Here is a 22,505-nt window from a genome sequence, read left to right on the forward strand (position 1 = left end):
GCCTCTCACCAAGAGCACGTCCATCAAAAGAGCTGCCTGCAAGCCCTGTATGAGACAGAACACTTTTGCTCAGGGCAAATCTTTGTTTCAGCAAATTTGTTCCTCAGGTCTTTGAACTTCCTACTTATAAAGGACATCCTGGTTTGCCACGAATGCTCCACACTTTACATTCTACACGGAGGCCACATGATTGATTAGGTAGTTCCTTCAGGGTCCTACCAAGGGCCTATGCTCACAGTGTGGGCTTGGATCCAGCACACACAATGTAACACTGGCCACTGAAGGTACGCCCTCCTCTACTCTGTAAGAAGTAGCTCCAGGCTTCTCAACTGGTGGGACCCACATGCACCCCACTGCAGACCCTACATCTCTCCTCACCAACTCCATCTTAACTTTCACCACCTGAACTGTTCAGCTAGGGGCTGGGGGAAGGAAGTACCTGATCTGACTCCCTCCTCTTTTCCCCTGAGGTGAGGTGGCACCACAGAGGAGAGCATCTCCTTGTCAGCTGAGGAGCAGGCACTGCTGTGGCATGAGCTGCAGGATTCTTCCCACAGAACATGGCCCCATTCAGCAGCACTGGAACAGTATCTGTGGAAACCTGCATTCTAAACTCATAGAGGAGAAACAGAGCCATGTCTTCTGATCTACAGGGAACTTGCTAAGATGAGTACTGGAAGGGTCAGAGGTTTCAGTGTGAGGACTTAGAAATTCTTCTAGCAGAAGGGCCCAGCAAGCACTGTAAACAACTAGCAATCTCCCCAGCACCCCTTCATTTCTTATAATTAGCTTTTCACAAAATTTCTTGGTCAGAATAACAGATGTAAGAAAGGCGGATATTCCGAGGATGTGTTCTCTCGCAGTGTTACTGTACTGACTCCCCAAGTGGTCATTTACACACTATAGAGGCCTCTCAGACAGTACTCTCCTCCCCTCTGGAGTCCACAGCAGGGGGAGGCAGCCGCTGGGGCGCCTGCACTCTGATGCACAGCTGCTTCCTAGCAGCACACTCCGCTCTTGGTTTCAGCTTTATACTAATCAAGCATTAAAATATGCAGACATGTGGGGGCTTTCTTTGTTTTATTTTTGCTTTATTAATGTATATAAGTGCTCTGTCTTTCTGTATATCTGCATGACAGAAAAGGGCATCCGATCCCATTATACAGTGTTCTCAGCCCCCATGTGGGTGCTGGGAATTGAACTAAGAACCTCTGGAAGAAAGACTAGTGCTTGTAGCCACTGAGCCATCTATTCAGCCCCAGTGAGGCTTGTGTTTTAACATTTGATGTTTACAGTACTGGACACTACAGATTTTATAAGTTTTGAATATGTAAGAGGCAGTGAGTTTACAAATTTCTTGTTTCTCTAGGATTCTAATGGTGGGTGAAAATTGATATATGTCTATTAAAAATCCTGCCTTTGCAACATTGTACAAAAGGTCTTTATGGTTAAACAGCTCTCTTACTAATGTGAATGAAGACTTGTCATTTCATTTTGGAATCCAACCCCTCCACTCGTGTGGAGAGCGCACCCATTTGGAAGCAGAATGTTCTGCAAAGGGACCATGGCACTACTGGGAGGAAGTCAGAGGAATGGGGCATGCCCTGCAAGGGAACACTGGGACCCATGCCCTTCCCTTCCCTTCTGTGCTTTCTAGCTGGCTATGACTGAACAATTTAACTTGCTCCATCATGTGCTCCTACGAGGAAGTGCTGCCACAAAGGCAAGGTGGCCAGAGGCCATGGACAGAAACCTCTGAGGCAGTAACCCTCAGTAAAACTTTCTTCCCTGTAAGCTGACTGACGGTTATCTGTTAAGTAATGGAAAGTTAAACCAGGCATGGTGGCGTTCACCATTAATCTTAGCACTTGGGAGGCAGAGACAGGTTGATCTCCGTAAGTTCAAGGCCAGCCTGGTCTACAAGGTGAGTTCCAAGGCCAGCTAAGGCTACAAAATAAGACCCTGTTTCAACAAAACAAAACTAAAATAAATCTTAAAAGCTGGAGAGATGGCTCAGTAGTTAAGAGCACTGGCAACTCTTCCAGAGATCTTAAGTTCAATTCCTATTGGCAGCTTATAACCATAACTGTAGCTCCTTGGGATCTGATCCCTTCTTCTGGTGTTCAGACACATATATAGCCAAAATACCCACATTCATAACATACATAAATCTTTTTTTAAAAAAAAGTAATGGAAAGTTGACAACCCAGAAAACCACACCAACCTATCTTGAGATAGGTTCAGATTCAGAATAATTTTTTTAAATTTTATTTTAATTTTATGTGTATGAGTGTTTTGCCTGCATGTGTGTCTGTGCACCATGTGTGTGCAGTGCCAGAAGAGGCCGGGAAAGGTTGTTAAATCCCTTGGAACTGGAGTTACAGGTGCTGTGTACCACCACATGGTGTTGGTTGGCCCCCTTTCTCCAGTCCCACACTAAGTTATTTTATTCTTATGACTACTGGCACAGGCTATGGCCACAATGAGGAAATTATGAACAGTGATTAAAGATCACTGTGTGTGTGTGTGTGCGTGCGCGTGACATTGTGGCTTTAAACGTTAGAGAAATCTTGTATTCACTTAATAAATTTGGGTCAACTTCTTTTGCAGTCCGAATTCTAAAAAACGCCAGAAGGCTCTTATTTTGGCTAACAGTTTAAGAAGAGGTATGGTTCATCTCAGTGGGAAGGCAAGGCACCAGGAACATGAGTCAACTGGTCACATTATGCCCATGGTCAGGAAACAGAGAAGGGATAGGAAGTGAGGGCTGGCTAGAAAAAAACTCAAGGCCTTTCTCCAGCCACCCATCTCTTTGAACAAGTCTCCACCTCCTAATGGTTTAAGCCTTCCAAGCAGCATCATCAGCTGAGGAATGTGGGCCTAAGGCTGTAAGCCTTTTCACCTTCAAAGTCTCTTCTTTCTGAAGGAAACCCTGTCTCAGGCTGGGGCCACACCTCCCCAGATCAGCACACTTTTATGGGTCCAAGAAGCCCACCATTTCAAAGCAGGCAGGCATGCAAATAGGAACCCAAGCACAAAAGAACTGTCAGACAGACATACTTACCACATGGCATGCATGTATGTCGGGGGGAGTCGTGGGCTGCTTACTGGGGTGCAGTTATATGACCTCATGATTCTTTCTGCCAATAAAAAATTTCTAAACAAACTTGCCACGAGCAGGTCCTGTCGGAAAAGCTTTTGGAAGAGATCTGAGGGCAGATAAAAAAATAACAAGAAATCTTCAGTGATTTGTGCACAGGGTTGGAAGCCAAAATCACAAATTCTCTCCCATCAAAAAATACTACACACAAGTTGAGACGGACACACACATTTCACACTGGTAATATATATACACACACATGTACATAACAGCCTACATATGAACAAATACTCAAATCCCAACCAACCTACAAACAAAGCACACACGTTTTTATAGCTGGAATTCTGGTTTCAAAGGTAAGGACAGTGCCAGCATTTATTCGGGAAGCTGAGCCCTGGGCCTGCTTATCAAGCATTACTGAGCTGAGAGCAGGGCTGACCCAGAGCACGGGACCCTTTGTCCCTGAACGCACATGACGACAGCAGCCTCTTTAGGCTGGTCTGCTCTCCTGGCTATTTCCAGTCCCTGTGAGTTTCCTCACTGATCCTGGTTGATGTGGTATCTCTCACCCCGAGGGAGCACATTCCAGGCGATGGTGTCTGTGATGGCTGTGAAGATCCAGTTCAGTTCACCCAGAGGGGTTCTCCGGTCATTCAGCCGGCCAGGAATCCTAGACAAGATGTCATTTGCATTAGTGCTACCATGGCTACTGAAACAGGCAAAGGAGTCAGATACGGGAACAGACCTTGACAGAGAGGAAAGCCTCAGGCTCAAGGAAAGATGGGCAGGCTGTGGCTGGGAAGGCCTTCTAGGGCCTGGCATTCCCATAGCTCCCACGTGTCTTCTTCAAGAAGACAAGCAACACAGGCTCACCCTCAGCAGTTCTACTTTCACCTCTCCTCTGAAGACACACCAACAGTTTTCCCGTTGCCCTTGTGTGTGTGGACAGAACAGCTGCCAACACACATGCAGCACAAGCCAATGGGGCTCAGGACATGCGTCTTGTGCTGCCAGGAGATCCTTGTAGCCCAGTCTTCCTGCACAGCCCTGTTTAGGTTCCTCTGCTGCAGAGGAGCTGAGGAAGAGGGTTCTACCTGACACAGCCTACTCACCTTGTGGTCATTCAGCTGGTCCAAGAAGAGCACCAACCAGTGTCCTCATAAAGGACAGATGAGAAGCACACAGCATGTGCATGCATGGAGAGCCAGGCAGTGCAAAGGCTGCAGACACTCAAGGTAGAGACTGGGAGGGAGTGAAGGCTTCCACCACGGAAAGGGAGGTGAAGGAAAGCTTGTTGAGTGCTAACCCAGGAGTAGAGATCTGCATCCCGACAGGGCAGAGCATCCACGTCTGTGGCAAGCATGTGTCCATTGGAGACCAGAGTAGTTCAAAGCCTTAAGGTGTAGGCACGCTTCTTTCTGCTCTGCAGCAAGCTTAATTTTACCCACTAGGTAGCACGTTTAATTATATCTGACTAGAAACTCTTTCTTCCTCCCAGAAGGAAAATGTTCACAGTGATTTGGTTTAGAGACTAGAGTGTGATTTGCTATTTATAAGGTGGAACAGATTAATAATTCCCATTATAGTCACCCATTTGATGGTATTGTCAGTAAGAACAACTCAGAGACAAAGACTCAGGAACAGAAGGGAGCAGGGCCAGGTTACCTACACAACTATGTTGAGTAAGCTCTTTCCTGCTAATAATTCCATTTGGTTTTGAAACAAAAATCTTTCCTTATATTCAAGGGGGTTTAGTGATAGACAGAAAAAGGTATGTGGGGGAGGGGTAAATGACCAATGACATTTACATCAGGTTTATTTCCAAAGTCGGGAACGCTATCAGAACCTAGTGCTGAGCATGTGTGGGGACCATTAAGTACGTTACTACTGAGGAGGAAGCAAAGCCCAGGGAGGAACTAGCATGCAGTGTGGGGATTGGCTTGCCTCACTCTGAGCATGGGATCCTCCTTACCTGACCTGTTTACCATGGACACCACATGGAGGTGTGTGTACGGTAGCTGGGCCCATCAGCAGTTCACACAGGACATGGAGGTACAGAAAACTATGAGAAAGAAGATGCCCATTCTCCCTGGGGCTCCTCCCCACAGAGCTGTGAGGGTGGGGCACACCCCTCAGAGAGAAGACACATTTTCATTACTGTCTGTAAATACACTGCCCAGCAAGGCTCTCTCTCCAAGCTCTCATTATTGTTCTCTGGGTGTCAGAGTAAGGAGCAGGACACTCACCATCTTCGACAATGTGTCCTGACTGCTTCCTACCGATAACAGTTTCAAGTATGCAGTTCCCAAAACTACTTTTCAACAGTTCACCACGACCCATTGGAAACTTGTTCTGTAGGTGACCATTTACTATAGAGAAAAAGTGGCCATCTTAGCCAAGGAGAACGCAGGTTTATTGATATGTATACACTGAACTCAGCTTCCAGTATGACTGACACGACAAGACTTACAAGACCCCTTACCTGGTCTTCCTGGTATGGCTAGCCTTACCACAGAACTGACAGCGTGGCTAGCCACTGAACTCAACAGTAAGTACCCTGAAGAAGCTGGGAACACTGTACCACCCACCCCTAACCAGCTCAGCACCAAAACACTATCTTCTGGTGAAATCTCAGTCCTTCGTCTTATATACCTTCTAGGTATAAGCAGCAAGGACCAGGAACACCTCCCTTTAGATGAGTGAATCCAGAGGTAAGTGACCACCAAGCATCCATAAAGGTCACACTCCTAACAAAGGTCTGCTATGTCACTCCCTACCTCACTCTAAGCAACAAGTATATACTTAACTGCCCTAGGTCACACCATTTAGAGAAGGTTAGGAAACTATGGCAACCTTCAGGAAAACAAAAGAGCATCCACACTGGCAACATCTGGACTCTTGTCTTCTATCTCAGTGTATAGCTGGGAAGACACCAGTCAGTTCTTTTCCACTAGAGACAGGGTCTCAGTGTAGCCCTGGCTGCCCTCAACCTCACAAATCTACCAGCCTCTGCCTCCTCAATGCCAGGATTAAAGGTGTGTGCACCACTACTAGGCCTGGCCTATCAGTCAATTCCCTCCCTCCCTCCCTCCCTCCCTCCCTCCCTCCCGTCCGTCCCTCCCTTCCCTCCCGTCCTTCCCTCCCTCTCTTTCTTTTTCTCTCTTTTTCTTTCACTAAAGTACACTGTGGCTGTCTTCGGACACACCAGAAGAGGGCATTGGATCCCATTACAGATGGTTATGAGCCACCAAGTGGTTGCAGGGAATTGAACTCAGGACCTCTGGAAGAGCAATCAGTGCTCTTAGCTGCTGAGCCACCCCTCTAGCCCCTTATCAGTCAATTCTAAACTGGAAACTTACTAAGTTTCCAGTGGATGTACTCAGGCAGAGTGTGGGTCTATGAAAGCTGCTTAATGGTTATTTGTAAACACCTCAATAGTGCAATATGAGCTTGGTACTAATAAACAAAGGAACAAGTCAAAAACGGCACAGCCGAGATCACACTCACCACATGCAAGGAGAGCACTAGGAAGAGTCTCTGTGCGTGGGGAGATGAACTTCCTATTATCTGAGTTGAATATATGAGAATCTACCCCACTTGAACCATGGGGAACACGTGAGACTCCCATTTCTTTGTGTGTTTATCGTCAGCCTTGGGTGGCTCTAGGAAGGTGAATCTCAAGGTGACAGCATCCTGGGGGTTGGCGCCTTATGTAGCGGGCAGCGTTTTTTGGGAGAGGTATAGGGCCTATACAAACCAAAGAGACTGTCTGAGCATGGTCTGTCTCCAGACCTAGACAGTTAACATGAAGAGCCCACAGGCCTGGAGTCAAGTGAGGCCACCACAGGTCACCTTGTTTTCCAAGGGACAGTCTCTGGGGATGTGAACAGAAGCTGTGTTCTCGGCAGTGAGAAGTGGTTGGCAAGATTCTCTACCTTAGCCTTGGTCCCTGACAGCCACTGTTAGCAGAGCAAGCATTGTTTGGGTTAGGATCCCACAGCAACCTGAAAACTTCCCATTTCCCCTGAGATCTTGATGAAGACACAGGCAAAACATCTGCCCAGTTGCTGCAGACAGATCAGTCATGTTGACTGACTGGCCACCTGAGCAACGATGGGGCTGCTGGCTCATCTGCAGACAGGTCCTTCTTGGGACAACAAAGGTAGAAGTGAGAACACTCCTTGTACTTTAGAGTTTGTGATCTCTGTGCTTCACAGCGAAACTGGGAGCCTATCTGGATCCTCACAGGCTACAGTAGGACCCACAGGGAACCAAGAAACTGTAACATCCAACCTGAGACCACACCCTATTTAGGAAGCTTCTCTAGGTCCTACAAAGTCCACTGACAAGCACAGGGGCTCTTTCAAAATTTAACTCCTCGGTGCTAACCAAGGACAAACTTAATGTGGAACGTGATCACAGGATTGAAAGATGAGAAGCCAAACTCTAGTCCCAGCTGTGCTGTGGCTAGGCAACTTCTGCATCCTGTGTCTCGTCTCTGAGTCACAGAAACTAACCTTATGTGCAACATGGGACTAAAATAAAACGGGTCACACTTGCACAGCAGATGCCGTGGCAGCCAGATACCTCCTTGGCAGGGGCATGCCGCCTCCTCAGCTCTCCCTCCCGCTGTTGCTGTCGGCACGAGGGCTCATTCCCATCTTGTACCCATCTTCCCACAGACGCTGCTCCCTGCAGCTCTCTGTTTCCTGGCAGGGCTCGTCTTCCTTGACTTCAACACCCAGGCTATTGCTGCTGACCACTGGCTGCCACAGAGTGACGATTTCAAGTGTCTCCACTGCTATGCACATGGCTACCTCAGGGTGGACCCAGTTCTGAAAAGACCATCGAGCGTCCTCTTGAGATGATCTCCCTATGAGAGGGCATCTCTCCCCTCATCCCGATACGCCCTTGTCATGACCTCTGCAGTCACTCAGCAGGATTCTGTCCACTTCCCTTCTCCACCTAGTTGACAGACAGGCCCTGATAAAACATTGGCCATCCAAACCTCAGTGAGAAGACATTTCCGGTCCTGTGGGTTCATTCCTACGAGCACCCCGCCAGTCTGTGTCTCACTAGCATCTGCTCCCCACCTATTCCTCACATGGGGGCTGCACAAAGTCAGCCTGTAGTAAATCCCTATTGTTTAGCTGGGTCCTGACGCTCACTGTGGGAAGAGCTCAGACAGGTCATGACAGGCCGACCACTAACCGGAGACTGCTGCCATGTGTGCCGCTACACATGTGTGCCACTGCACACCAGCCACCTCCCAGGGCCTCCCAAGAAGGTGTTATCTTCATTCTCACTAAGTGGGACTGGAGGCCTTGGGAGAAAGGGGTGAACAACTGGACACAGTCTGGCCCACCATCTGCCTCACAAGGCTCTGAGGACTTAAGAATAAGTGGACCAGGACTGCAGGAGGTAGGCTTACAGCAGGCTGATGATGCCCAAGTCTCGTTGGCCCTCGTGAACCCAGAGCTCCCCCTGTGCTGCCACAGTGCTCTCTTCCTTCAGAGCCAGAAAACCACAGGGCAGCCAACAGAAAGCAAGTTTCCCCACTGCCTGACCTTGAGTGTCTCTACTTAAGCAGCAGGCACCTGTAGCTGGAGCAGAGCAGGCTAAGCACAGCTCTACCTGGCACACAACACAGGGGGACATCCAGGCCTCTGAGGGGCAGAAGAAAGACTTCTTTTGGGTCCCATGCACCCAAACAGAAAATTCCCTCGTGGGCTTTGAAACCGGCAATAACCGAGCAAGTTAAGGACTGAGCTTGTATGGCCTGTTGCCACGCTCCACCCTCTGGCTGGCCCAGGGCCACATCACAGTGCTGGGGACATCAGAGCCGGCCTCTGTCTGTCTGCGTATGCTGCTCACGCTCCTTCGTGGGTCAGAGTGCCTGGCTCCCCTGGGCCAGGCCCCACTCACTGTAGTGGCCTCTCTGTCTATTCTGTGTAGAGCAAGATGCCCTGGATCTTTAACAACATCCACCTGTGAGGAGCTCAGACATTCCTCGAAGCCCTTGCTTGTGTTCTTTGTATTCTTTCTTCACCACTGCTATACTAATCTCCTCTGTAACTAGATAATACAATCCCATGGGCAGTGGCTTTCTTTCCTCGATATGTATCAATCTCTGTATAGTTTTTGGCAGAGTGCTGAACACACTGCATAATCTCAGCGGCCCACAAACCTGAGTCATGGAACTTCCACTTGAGAACAGCGGCAACTCCCACTCATTCCTAAGACTCCCCATCGCCCCAGTGGATAGAATCCTAATTCTTTATGGCAGCTGCCAACTGTGGGTGGGGACAGGGAAGGAGTCAGTTTAAGTGCTATTCTTCAGCTATGTCCTCAGGGTCTGTCTCAGCTCTTGAAGTGAGTAAGGTGGAAGAATGGGGACCTGACCATCCCAAGAGGGAGTGCTGCAGAGACTGATGGAGACAGAAAAAGACTGCAGCTTCCTTCTCGCCTCGTGTGTCCACCTGTGATAAGTAGCTGTGGCTGTCAGTTGCCATGCACAGACTCAGCTGAGTTGTAGTGAGGAATTAATAGTCCAGATCAGGTTGGCCTCTGGATGAGTTTGAAAGGGGAACTGTCTTATCTTAAAAGTGAGTGGCACCATTCCCTGAATTTGGGTTCTGGCTGCTTCCAGTTTAGTGCTGCGTCCTGACTTCCCTACAATGATGAATTCTGAACTGGAACTGTGAGCTAAAATAAATCTTTTCTCCCCTAGTTGCTTTTGTGAAGAATTTTATCACAGCAACAGAAAATGACCTCAGGACAAGCAAGCAGCATGGGTGCTAACTCCAACATCAGTCTTCCCCAAATTATTCCCTGTCCACCTGCACGTTCACATTTTAGCACCACATTCCAACTCCTGGGCCTTCCTGGTCTAAGGGCAGACTCCTGTACCAAGTAACTCTGGGCTGTGACCTCTCCAACTACCTCCTCCTAGCACCTCTGTCGTCCAGGGCCTGCAAAGTCGCTGCAACCCCACAGAATGTTGGGAGTGTCTCTGTGCCATAAAAACAGTGTCCAGGCTGGCCTCAGGCTTGGCACAATTCACTATGCTCATGTGCCCATGTGTGCTTGGTTGGTCAATGCCATAATCACTACTGAGGGATCACAATGCTCTGTATGCACAAAGACAAACCTGCAGCTTCCAGGAAAATGGCACTGCCATGTCAGAGACATGCTTTCCCACAAAGGACAGAGGAAGACAGTTCTAAAATCCACTATAAACCCTGGAGCACATCCCTTGCCTGGCTCAGTATGCACAGCCGCAAACAATGTGTAACACACCAAGACACTGTATAAGGGCACGCTGCATGCTTGTCATAAATGCCCACAGATACAGCAAACAGTTTGAAGGATCCACCACAGTACTAACAGTGAGTATCTTGGCAGGGCAGAGATTATGGGTCTTTTTGCTTATCTGTGTTTAGTGATGTACTGCTAAAAACATAGTCCTTACATAACAAAGAAAAATAAAACCCATTTCTTCCATAAAAGAGAGGTAGTTTCTAAAAAGGGAAGGCATTTAAAACCTAGATATTTTGCACCTATATAAACGGACTAAGTCGGTCAGGGTGTGGTAGATCTCTATTTCTCAAATGACCACAATGAGGTGACTGTGGAGAACACTGTGGGCTCACTTACTGCAAATGATTCATTATCTGGAAATGCTCCGAGACAAAGACCACGGGAGGCGAACCCAGCAATTTCCTTTGAAAACCAGGGTCAGTGCATAATGGTTGACTCATCAGTAAGGCAAGAGCTACTGTTATCAGTCCACATGTGCACGCGTCCAGATGCATACAGAGCCCCATTAAGAGGCTGCACTGAAGCACAGACACTTCCTCCTAGTGACTCAGGGTTGCAGGGTAGAACGCCGAAGCCTGCAGCTGATTTGCTGGACAGTGGGTGTTTATGAGACATGTAAAAGTATTTTTCATTAGCTAAGTTAATGCTTGACCACATGCCTTGTCATGTCTTCTACAAACCAATGATATCCTTTGCTGCCTGAGCTCCTCAGACACAGTGTACACACGCTAGACACTCATGGCTGTCAAGTGGTCGTGAACCTGTGGCCTACACTGACCCTGGACAGTCTCAGGAGTGTGGTTTCCCAGTGCTGTGCCAGCACTGCCCCCTCCCACCAAACACAGACCTGAGGAGCTGTCACCACAGCTACATGCAGTCAGACAATGGACAATGACAGGTCTCAGGGTCTATGGTTTTCCATGTCCCTAAGGGTTGATGACATCTGATGATTCCAATCAGTCTTCTTGGAGAGTCAATATAAAGACCATGCATGTTCTGAGAAAACATGGCAGTCAGCTTTCAGTTGTAACGGAGACACACATGTACACACAAGGACACGGCAACCACGAAGACTGTCCTTGTCCTACCATCTGTCTCTTCACAAAGGTCTCACTCTCAAGAATTCATTTAAAACCTAGTTATCTTCCAGGGCCCCATCTCCAAATACTAGGGCTTCAACTAAGAACTTTTAGGGCACATAATTCAGCCCATAGCATCCAGACCAGGAGATGATAGAGAAACAGAGCAGAATACCTACACTGAGGTAAAACTGTCAAAGCTGGTGAAAGAAACCTTAAAAACAGCGAAAGGAAAATATGCAGGGGGAGAAAGGCCACACATTCAGTATAGGTCAGAGCCACCTCCTCCTCCCCCTCCCCCAAACCGTCAGTCAGTCAGTCAGTCAGACAGTCAGTCAGACAGACAGACAAGCATGGCAGGGGCAGACAGCAGCCAAGGCCTCCAAGGCACTGAGCTAGCAGTCAGGAAGTCACGTGGAAGGGCAGTCCCGCCTGGCTGAGGTCAGTGAAGAACAGGTGTACAGATCTCCAAAGATCTCAGTGGAGCACAGCGACATGTGTACGAGTAACATGGGCTGATGGTCAGTTGGTTAGAGGAATATACAATTAAAAACCCTGACACTAATAAAAAGAGTGCAAGGCCTTTACAGTCAATACCACAAAGGACCCAGAGCAAAGTAGTTCTCATAGGACAGTGATCTCAGACAGTCAAGTCACATGGTCCTCGTAGGAAAGGACTGTGAAGCACAGTGAATAGCTATGTAAAAGGCTGGGATACCAAAGTCAGAGCAGGGGAGTTAGCAGTGCTGGGGGCACAAGGCACGCACAGAACCTGGGGGTGCAGAAGAAAACAAACTACAAAGCATCTTGAGATTAGTTTTTAAAACAGGCATACTGCTGGGTGTGGTGGTGGCGTATGCCATTAATCCCAGCACTGGGGAGGCAGAGGCAGGTTGATCTACGTGACTTTAAGGTCTGCCTGGTCTACAGAGTGAGTTTGGACACACACTGATATGTAGAGAGGCACTGTCTCAAAACAAAGAACAACAAAAAATTACAGTGTTCATGGGTAGGACAACTGTACCATCAAAACAAAGACTCCCAGCCAAAGCTACAGCAGGTTTTTAAACTAGAATGGATTCTAAAATGCTAAACTTTTTATGAAATACTTGGAGCTTCAACAAACAAGCCTTATAATATAGTTATATTGGTTAACATAGTGGTACTGTAAGGCCCCCAAGAATGGAGGACCTCACCCAAGCCTTGGGAATTCATGGCCACCCATTAACTGTAAGACACCAAACTTGATGTAATCAGCAAGAGGCATATTTTAATCATTATACTGAGGTCAAGACCTGTAGCCCATGCAGGGGTAATGGGGTCTGACCCTGGGGCTTTGGAGACAGAGAGAATTTAAAGCCCAAAACCACAACTGGGGGGGGCGGGGGGACCACAACCCAGGGGGAGTAATGGAGGGCTATTGGAGAGCACCTGTGGAAAGTCCCAGCCCATTATTCAGTTTGTGACAGGGTACAAGGAACAGGCTATTGTCTAAGAGCCTATACGTAATCAGCCAAGTTCCTGGTATCCAGGATGTACGGGCACGCTGAGAACTCCCAACTCAAACTCTCCTGGTATCCAGGGTGCACAGGCACGCTAACTTGAACTCTCAGCTCAAACCCTATTCAATCTATCTTATGGTCAGTTTTTAGTTCCTGGTACTCATAGCGCTTGGTCCCGCTGTCCTGAACTCCCAGCTCTGAACTCTTATCTAATTTGTTAAAAGATTTTTAACTCTTTCAGTATAGGTGGAACGGCAGAGACAGATCAGCAGAGTAGAAGGAGTTTCTCCTCCGGAACTCACCTGTCTGAGGGGTCATGTGAGGAGGGAGCAGCTACAGCTCTCTCTATGCTGCCGTGGAGATGATGACCAGACAAGGAGAACTTTAAACAGTGCTGCACACAGCACATAAAAAATGACCCACGATGGAGCATAAACCTGAACAAAAACTCAAACTGTACAACGTTTAGGAAAAAAAAAAAGTCAGTAACAGCCCTGGGAGGGTTGGGCAGATGTTCTGTGTGGGACCCAGAATCACAAATAATAAGAAAAAGCTATGTCAGACAAAAGCACAAGGCACAGACAGAGCTCTGACTGTTAATGTCCAGAACACAGAAGGACTCTTGAAGACGAACACAACTTAAGGACTGAATGGTAATGGACACACACCCGTTTTACGGAAGAACATAAATCAACGTCAGTGACATGAGGGCGTCTGGCACCCAATTCAACATCATAACAGCGGGGTGTCCTCTGGAACTGCTGACCGTAAAACTGCAGGACACCAAGGGTGCACACAGGCTGAGAGCTGTAGCATATTCATGTGCCTGCAAGGGTGGCCCACCATGACAGTATTAAGTGCACACCTACCGTACACTCAGCCACCCCCTTCACACACAGGTATTTATCCAGGTGAACCAACCCCATCCATTTCTACATGTGACTGCCTGGAGCATACAGGCAGTGACTCACAGTGGCTGAGGCAAATCAACAAAACATAACATGTGACTTGCAGTAAAAGAACGCAGCGTCAGTACACCAAGCCTGGATGAAGCCGACAGGACACACGAGAGCTCTACCTCCTTGAAAATCTGGAAAAGCGACTCCAGCATACGGGAAGGCAGACCCAACATGGCCTGGGCATGGGGGTCTGGAGGGTTAGTGGGGTGGGTGAGGTAAGAACACTGCAGACCTGCCCTGGGGGGAGAGGTGGTTCCAGGAGTCAGTACATTTGCCCAACTTTAGCAAACCGGTTAACTCTAGGTTTACTGACTGTCTCTTGGTAATGTTGATCTAAAAGGACAAAAACAAAAACAGGGCAACCATGGAATTTCAGACAGACTTGTTTTCACCCCCAGATCCGCACAAAAGGTAAAGAAAAATGAGCTCAGATGGGAGCTCTGAGGTTCAGGAAAGAATAAGGGTCAGCAGAAGGTACAAGTGTGTGGTTAATGTAAATGAATGCTGACTCTGGAGGGTGACAGCATCACATACAGACAAAAGCACAGAGACAATAGTGATACGTGTGTGCATCGGGTACAGGCAGGAGCTGAGAAGAGACTAGCTTTCCCAGTCATGTGACTGCAATGACAGGCAACTTCCCAGGCAACAGCTACGCTTGGGAGCCAACTCTTACTAGATAGAAGCTGTCACCAAGAAGGCTGGCCAAGGGTTCTGGGTGAGGCACACACCCTGCCTCACTGTGGCCCATGGTGCCCTGCCAGGCAGCTGTACTCACTGAGGAAGCTGCACTCTGCCTCACACAGCACACTTGGTTTCCTTAGGACCAAACCCCTGAGCTGGGCAAAAACCAAGTCCGTGCTACAGAGGCTGCTGTGTACCATGCTGGGGCATGCAGTCCTTTGTTTTGATGCCACTGTGAAGAAAATGGAAGCAGTTCCTGCTGTATGCAGGTGCCCCCGGCAGCCTTTCTCCAATACTCACCTGTGAGTCACTCAGTGCTGAGTCTCTCTGTGTTGTGCGTGAGAACAAACCATGGCACTCCTTGTAGGAGCAGTGTGTCAAGCACAGAGGTAACTGGTACTTTCCCCTGTCCTCTGCCTTTAAAGGGTTTGTGTAAGGTTGCCTGGGCAGGAATGAGCCCCCTGGAGGTGAGGTGATGGACACAGAGACTGGGTGGGGAAGGCCTCTGGGTGGCAGGCAGAGATCCAGTCTTCTGTTTTAGTGTTCCGACACTCCCTCCAGCTACTGGCTTCCTCTGCACTGCTCAGGCCCTGGGCATCGGTTTCATTTAATCCACCCTAAACTGCCATCAGTGAGTTATCACTCAGAGGACCATGACCTGAGCATGGTGATCAACTGTTGATTTCTCAGAGGGATTGGTGATTCGTACATGCTGATTTTTTTTTTTAAAAAACCACAAACCTCTGTTACAACTGCACTGGAAAGAAGCATACTTTAAAAACCAAGCCTCTATTTTTTAATGATTAATAAAAACTAGTCTACATTGTTTCTCTACCTGGACAGCAGAGTGGGTTACAACCATGGTCCCTATGCCTGTGACTTCCCGAGTGAGGGTACTGGAGGGAAGGACACTGTGTGGCTCAGATGACTCACCCACTCTGCATTTCCATTTCCCTGGCTCTTAAAAGGTAGATGACAACACTCACCCTCACTGGTCTTTTTAGAACGAAGATATATAAAAAGCCCGCAACACAGGATTGGGCACATACCAGGTATTCTGCAAATGTTATCTTAAAAGTCTATAAAAACCATTCAGTTTCAAACCCAGAACCAAGCCCCCTCAGGGTGGTGGCACCTGAAGGCTAAGAGGCCCTGCAGCCTCTGAGCACCGACAGCAGCTGGCTGCTCCAGACACAGCCGCTAGCTCTTTAGGATGTGTTTACACAATCGATGTTAATCATGAATAATTTTTGTACACTCTGTGCCTCTAGTGATCAGAATACTAACTAACAGCCTCCCGGATCAGGTTCAGCATCCGTGGGATCCCTGGAGCTTTCTGAGAACCCTAATATTTCTAGCACTGTTTAAGCGTTTCATTACTTTGTTTCAGGGCTGAAAAATGTCCCTTAATTTGCAAGCATGGATCTTATTGCCATTCTCTCAAAGGATTCGGGATATAAATATGCACCGCAGCAGCCACAGGCTTATCCATCAGGCAATAGGTGAGTGCAGATAATTAGGAGCAGTGCAGGAGCTCGAGCAGATTCACCCTTCCTTCCTTCCTTCCTTCCTTCCTTCCTTCCTTCCTTCCTTCCTTCCTCCCTCCCTCCCTCCCTCCCTCCCTCCCTCCCTTCCTTCCTTCCTTCTTTCCAGACACAGCAGCTTAGCAGAAAACACACCTTAGCATTAAGGCCACCATAGCAGGTGGAATCTGCAGGTAACTGCTAAGGCTACAGGGCAGCCACCCTAGTGTCCTGAGGAACAATATCTGCAATAAAGCAATGTACTGGCTGGTTTTGTGTCAACTTGACACAAGCTGGAGTTATCACAGAGGAAGGAGCCTCCCTTGAGAAAATGTCTCTATGAGATCCAACTGTAAGGCATTTTCTCAATAAGTGATCCAGGGTGGGAGGGCCCAGCCCATTGTGGGTGGTGCCATCCCTGGGCTGGTAGTCTTGGGTTCTGTAAGAAAGCAAGCTGAGCAAGCCAGGGGAAGCAAGCCAGTAAGTAGCATCCCTCCATGGCCTCTGCATCAGCTACTGCTTCCTGACCTGCTTAAGTTTCAGTCCTGACTTCCTTTGGTGATAAACAGCAGTGTGGAAGTGTAAGCTGAATAAACCCTTCCCTCCCCAACTTGCTTCTTGGTCCTGATGCTTCATATAGGAATAGAAATCCTGACTAAGACAGGCAACCTCTGGAAACTGACCCCAGTCCCGGCAATCTGCACATGGCAGGTCTGCAGTGTGGAGCTCAACGTCTTCTCCAGTGAGGGCAAAGACAGAGACAACACAACTTAGGGTGGATTTCTGACAGAGCAGAAGAGGTGTTGTCATGTCCAGTTGTCATGAAGGTGAAGAAAAACCCAGGTGGCCACCACCATGCCCTAGGTGGTCACTGCCATCACTCCTGCTTGTATACACAAGGTCCTGGCTTCCATCCCCAACACCAAGAGAGAAGGAAGCTAGTTTTCTAAGAGCACAAAGTGGCCTGTGGAGCCTCTAGGAGCTTTTATGTGCAGTTTCTGCTACAATCCTCAGGGTCCTCAGTTCAAGGCTCAGATTCCGCCATGACAGCCAAGGCTCTCGTCTGAAACATGAGGCCTGGGCACAAAATGGATGGTTGTTAAGAAAAGTCTGAGTGATAGGCAGAGCACATGGGCAGAGGACACGTGTGCAGCTGTTACTCAGCTGCCTACAGTAGGCTCCAGGGAGAGGTGCCCAGGGAGATGGCCATTCCCCTCTGGGATAAAGAAAAAATGCAGCCAGAGGCCTGTGGTTCTCAGCCCAGGTGTGCAGAGTTATTTGCCACAGTGACCAGGTGGACCATAACCAGGCATGCTCCTAGTATGACACAGGTGTTTTAACAGAAAGGACACCCCATATGGTGAGATGTATGCAAATGAATTTTCAGAATCCTTAAAACACCAGAAAAAAATCAATAGCAGATCTAACTGAAGCCCAGCTAACGTTGTGCTTATGTGCTGCTGCTACAAGTTTCCCAGTTCCCACTTACCCCAGGGCTCAGTCAGGCCTCCGTAGTGCTGACGCTCGGGCTTCCCTCTGCAGCCTCTCACTAATGTGCGAGCTCAGGATTCTGTTCAGAATAATGAGCAGCTACAGAACAAATGGACTGAAACCAAAGAACTGAACAAACAGCCCAGGCCGTTTGCTCTGATACCCGTAATGAGACAGTCTGTCCCACCAATCAGTCTGGATCCAAGGTCAGCACCATCAGGAACGCATGGGAAGGCGTTCATGCTCGATATGTGAAGGCCACATTGTACCTGGAGAAGACACAGCGGTAGAGCCTGCACCACAGCCACCCAAGAATTCATGCAGGCCCTCGAGTCAAAATGATGACAGATCCCCTGTCAACTTTAATGCAAATGAGATCTGGAAAACTCAGAGCGGCACCTCTCTGGGAAAGTGTACTAGCCACAGGGAGCAGGGGCATGTGACCATGCATGTCACCCAGCCAATTACACAAACCTCATCCAACAACTCCCCTGACAGCTTTGTCAATATTGTGCAAATGTTTTTTATTAAAAATCTCTCAACTATTCAAAAATTTATATATTTTGAAATATTTCATGGTTCTCGAACCATCGGCTTTTATACATTTTTTAAGAGAACACTCATGCTTCCTGGATGGGGAGGCAGGGCTTTTGCTCCTTGGGGTTTTGAGCACAGCCAGGAAGGCAGCTGGGGTGAGTATGTACCCTTGGATATACTGCACAGACTCATCTAATGCTTATACCCAGGGCATGAGGGCTCCAAGGAGACAGGCAGTCCCGGACACTCTGACTCAGACCTGAAACAGTCTAAGTGCTGACCATGCAGCAGAGCAACAAGCACCTGTTCTATGGCCATGTCACTGCAGTGAAGTTCTTAAAGAGATAAAACTATTACAAGGCTATTTAAGAGTTCTGGGGCTCTGGGTCTGGCTTGGCTCAGCTGGCACAGTGTAATGCAATGTAGAAGCCTGACCTGTAGAGACTGTCCTTGCTCTGTACCTTGGCAAGGGAAGTGGACTGACAGTCTAGAGAACACTCCAAACACAGTGGAGCCTCAGCATTGGAATAAAGAAACTTGGCTCCTGGGTCCTACTTCCAAAAAAGTATCCCCAGGCTCCCGTGATAGGAAATGCTGCCCACTGGCATGCTGGTGACTAGTCTGCAATTGGGATGCTGGAGAGACTATTCCTCTGCTAACAGTCCCAATGCTCTGTCTGCACAGCTGTGCACAGACGCACCATGAAGCAAGGGCGATTGCACATGGGATCCAGAACAGCCGCATGGAGACACTCGACTCTGAGCACCGCTTCCTCAGCAGCAGCAGGAGAGCAGTTCTAGTCACAACATGTCTATGGCCTCATGGCTATGATGTCCCTCCACTCTGTGTTACATCTCCTCTAATCTCCCAAACCTTGAAGACATGATGCTCTATGGTTTGGACATGCCTTGAGTGTGTTCCTAAAGCTTCAAGGGTTGACATTAGCCCACACTGGGCGATCAGAACGGAATCCAATGTGGTGTGCAGGCCAAGGGGCTGCTGGAGGGGTTTAGGATTCAGTGAGGTCAGTGTGTAGAACCTTACAGCTAAATTCTGGGGACTTTAAAAGGAGACACAATCACCATACACACACTTGTCCTCTGTCTTAACATTTTATGTGCACAGCCTGGGGACTCTTCCAGTAAGACCTCACTAGATGGTGCTCCATGACCTCGGAGGTGCAGAATGGTAAGCTAACAAAACCCTCTTCTTCAATATCCTGCTCTGTGACAGTGTGTGTGTGTGTGTGTGTGTGTGTGTGTGTGTGTGTGCGCTATAGTGAAGAGCCAAGTGCTGTGGTACTGTATGTGAGAAACCCCAAATGGCCTGATACAGAATGTAAGCCTGTACACGAATTAAAACCTAAGAACAAAACAAAAACCTGGTTCTGTTCCACACCCTGCTGCCAGGCTGCGCTGGTGAGAAGTTGGTCAAAGCTTCTGTTTTGTAAAAACTCGGCAGAATGCAAATGCACACCACTGGCATCAAGTGGGCCGCTAGCTGTGCTCAGAATCCATCCCTGTGGGCCAGGGAGGGTGGGGTGGGCAGAGGGGCAGAGGGGCACTGCCACAAAAGCACAGGCACTGCATAGACACCGATCGCTGTGGCAGTCATAGTGACAACAAAAAACGGAGCTGGGTCACTCGAAACTGCCCCACGTGCAGCAGTCCTGCCAACTGCCCTACACACCTGCAACCTCAGCACAAGTGTTCCTGAGCTCCATCGTGACACCATCCTCCCAGAGGGGCCGCCTGCACTGAGGCAGAGGTTCACACTGCCCGTCAGCACGCCCCATGGCACTTCACGTGCAGCCTATGGAGACACCAGGTAGGCAGTGCAAAGACTCCTCCAGGAACAGTCCCAGCAGGCTGCAAGCTGTGGGGTTTTGGGAACCAAAATGGGAACATTTTGAGGAGACAGCCAGATAACAATAGAGTGGATGGAATGAGGCTCGGACAGGACCAGTCATCAGAGGGATCTGCTGCTTCACTGCCTACTCTGAAACCAAACCTTCTTATGGGAATGAAATACAACTGGGAAACATTCTAAAACTTTTTCTTTTAAATGGCAACATCCCTCAAGTAAACTACAAAGGTGAAAAAATATATCATCTCAGAACTTGACCTGGTGGCTGTGGCTCCAGGACTGTGCATCAGGCTTTTTCTTAGGGCAGCGTAATTCTCAAGTTTGGAATTTGTCTTGACATAAAAATTTAAATATGATTCACCCATTCACATTCAACTTAACCTTTGCCAAGCTACAAGGGATAACAGCAATATGGGATTTTGAACTGCAAATATTGATCTGTGCCTATTTCAACTGAAATGGACTGCTCTCCACAACTCAGATCCACACCAACACCTTAAACATAAGCACAATGGAGGCAGGAACGCCTGAGTCTTGTCAAGTCAATCTCAAGTCTTTCTTCCATGCATCTTCTTGGTTCTGCTTTGAAAGCTCACAACTGGAGCTGGATTGATTCTCCAACCACATGGAGTCAACATTGCATGATGGTGTCACTCCAACCCCAATGTCTATTGAAGATTCTGCTTTAAGGTCATAGTCTACCATGTGCCCGCTGAGCTTGGTGCAAAACGAAGGACTCCCTTTCTCAGTGGGTCTTCCTCTTCTCTGCCTGACCTTATCTAGAGGATGACCCCACACAAAGCTTCCTGCAAGTGCTGCACAATTCAACACATAAGTCCCACTCAGCCCTTCCTACCATATGATAATTAGGTACTATGTTATGATCAATCATTCCTTCCTACCAGTAATCCCAAAAATCTCTGAGGAGGAAAGTCACATAGCCTATAGCTAGATTAAGGTTCAATTTCCTCTCTCCCCAGAAGAAGACACTTTCATGTAAATGAAGCATTCCCAGCACCTCCTGCCCTAGCCAATAATGTACACTCACCCTGGAAATCCCTATCCATTCCCCAAACATCTATACAGCCCTTGTTTACCCAAATAAAGTTGAGCTGTCTCACTGAGGCTGATCCAGAAGTTACTTCATCGTACACGCTGTCTGAACCCTGCTCCACCCCCTCCCTCTCTTGGGCTGCTGGCTGATGACCTCTGAGGAAGGGGAGACCCACAAATGTCTATGTTCTCAAACCACAGTTCCTCTCTGCTAGGTGGATTCTGAAACCTGACTACTCTTATGACAATACATTCATTTCTTTAACTTAAAAAACAAATAAGCAAAAGACTGACCACTGGAGAGATGGCTCATTTTTTCCCTGATACATAGCAAAATGACTTCCTTTGGTGTGAGCTCTATGGCTTAAACATAGAAAACCTTCTATGAGGCTGCAGGTAGGACATTTCCTTCTTACTGGTCCCTCCGGTCACCCTCCACAGTCCTGACCTGACAAACCTGCTCTCCCATCCCATAGGTCTGTCTTTTCCAGAATGAGACTCTTGAAGATTGGCTTCTGCAACTACCTGTGGTGTGTGTGTGTGTGTGTGTGTGTGTGTGTGTGTGTCTTGTAGTAATTTTTAACCCCAATAAGCCTGCATAAAAAACACACAATTCAGTTATTACATTTATAAGCTATGTGTCTAGACTGGGTAGATCTAGCACTATACTGCCTTCTTCTCCAGCTACGAGACCCTTCGTTACTTGTGGTTTCTCCTGGCCTGTGGTTTTACTCCCTCTTGTCTTCTCCCTCTTTTTTTTTTTTTTCCTCTCTCTTTTCTTTCTTGTTGTCCTCTCTCTGTGTTTCTTATCTTGACCTATAAAATCCTGTACCTTAGTTCCAGTGCTTCCTCTAGTCCGTGTTGCCAAGTCTTACATTTAGCTCTCTGGTGTGTCTGAGATCTTCTCTTTTCTTGTTCATAGCGCTGTGTAATACTCATGTAACATCATCTGAATATTCTGCAGGTTTCATTTTTCTTTTTGTTTTAAAAACAATTTACTTTATGTATACGTGTGCCTCTGAGTGTTGGAATGTGTACCACATGGAAGCTGATGCCTACAGAGATCACTAGGGCAGCTGATCCCAGGGAACTGGAGTTACGGGCAGTTGTGAGCTATCTTGTGGCTGCTGGGAATCAGACCTGGGTCCTCTGCAAGAGAGCAAGTCCTCTTGAGCACTGAGCTATCATCCCAGCCTAATTTTTGCAGGGTAAGACCCTGGGAATAAAGTGGCCAGGTGATAGGGTCACTGTTGTCTATGTGGTCACAACCTGGGAAGAGCTCCAGCACCACTCAGCCTTGCAGTTCCAAGGGTGGGAACACACCAGGTAGACTTTCTGAGGAATGCATTATCTATAGCCCTTCCCAGCTGAGGCACAGATGGCAAGACTCT

The 22,505-nt window shown here is 48.1% G+C and overlaps 1 protein-coding gene across 2 annotated transcripts in view; it reads right to left on the bottom strand.

Annotated features, from left to right (window-relative positions):
* Rptor (regulatory associated protein of MTOR complex 1) overlaps positions 1-22,505 on the bottom strand; it is a 297,297-nt gene that overhangs the window by 101,281 nt on the left and 173,511 nt on the right. For both annotated transcript variants that reach the window (XM_034505602.2, XM_034505601.2), the window contains exons 8-9: positions 3,670-3,770; positions 3,065-3,209 (exon numbers count right to left, since the gene is read on the bottom strand). In XM_034505602.2, the coding sequence (XP_034361493.1) occupies positions 3,065-3,209; positions 3,670-3,770 (246 nt within the window). The remainder of the gene's footprint in view (positions 1-3,064; positions 3,210-3,669; positions 3,771-22,505) is intronic.

This window comes from Arvicanthis niloticus, chromosome 6 (genome assembly GCF_011762505.2).
Source record: "Arvicanthis niloticus isolate mArvNil1 chromosome 6, mArvNil1.pat.X, whole genome shotgun sequence".
Lineage (NCBI taxonomy): Eukaryota > Metazoa > Chordata > Mammalia > Rodentia > Muridae > Arvicanthis > Arvicanthis niloticus.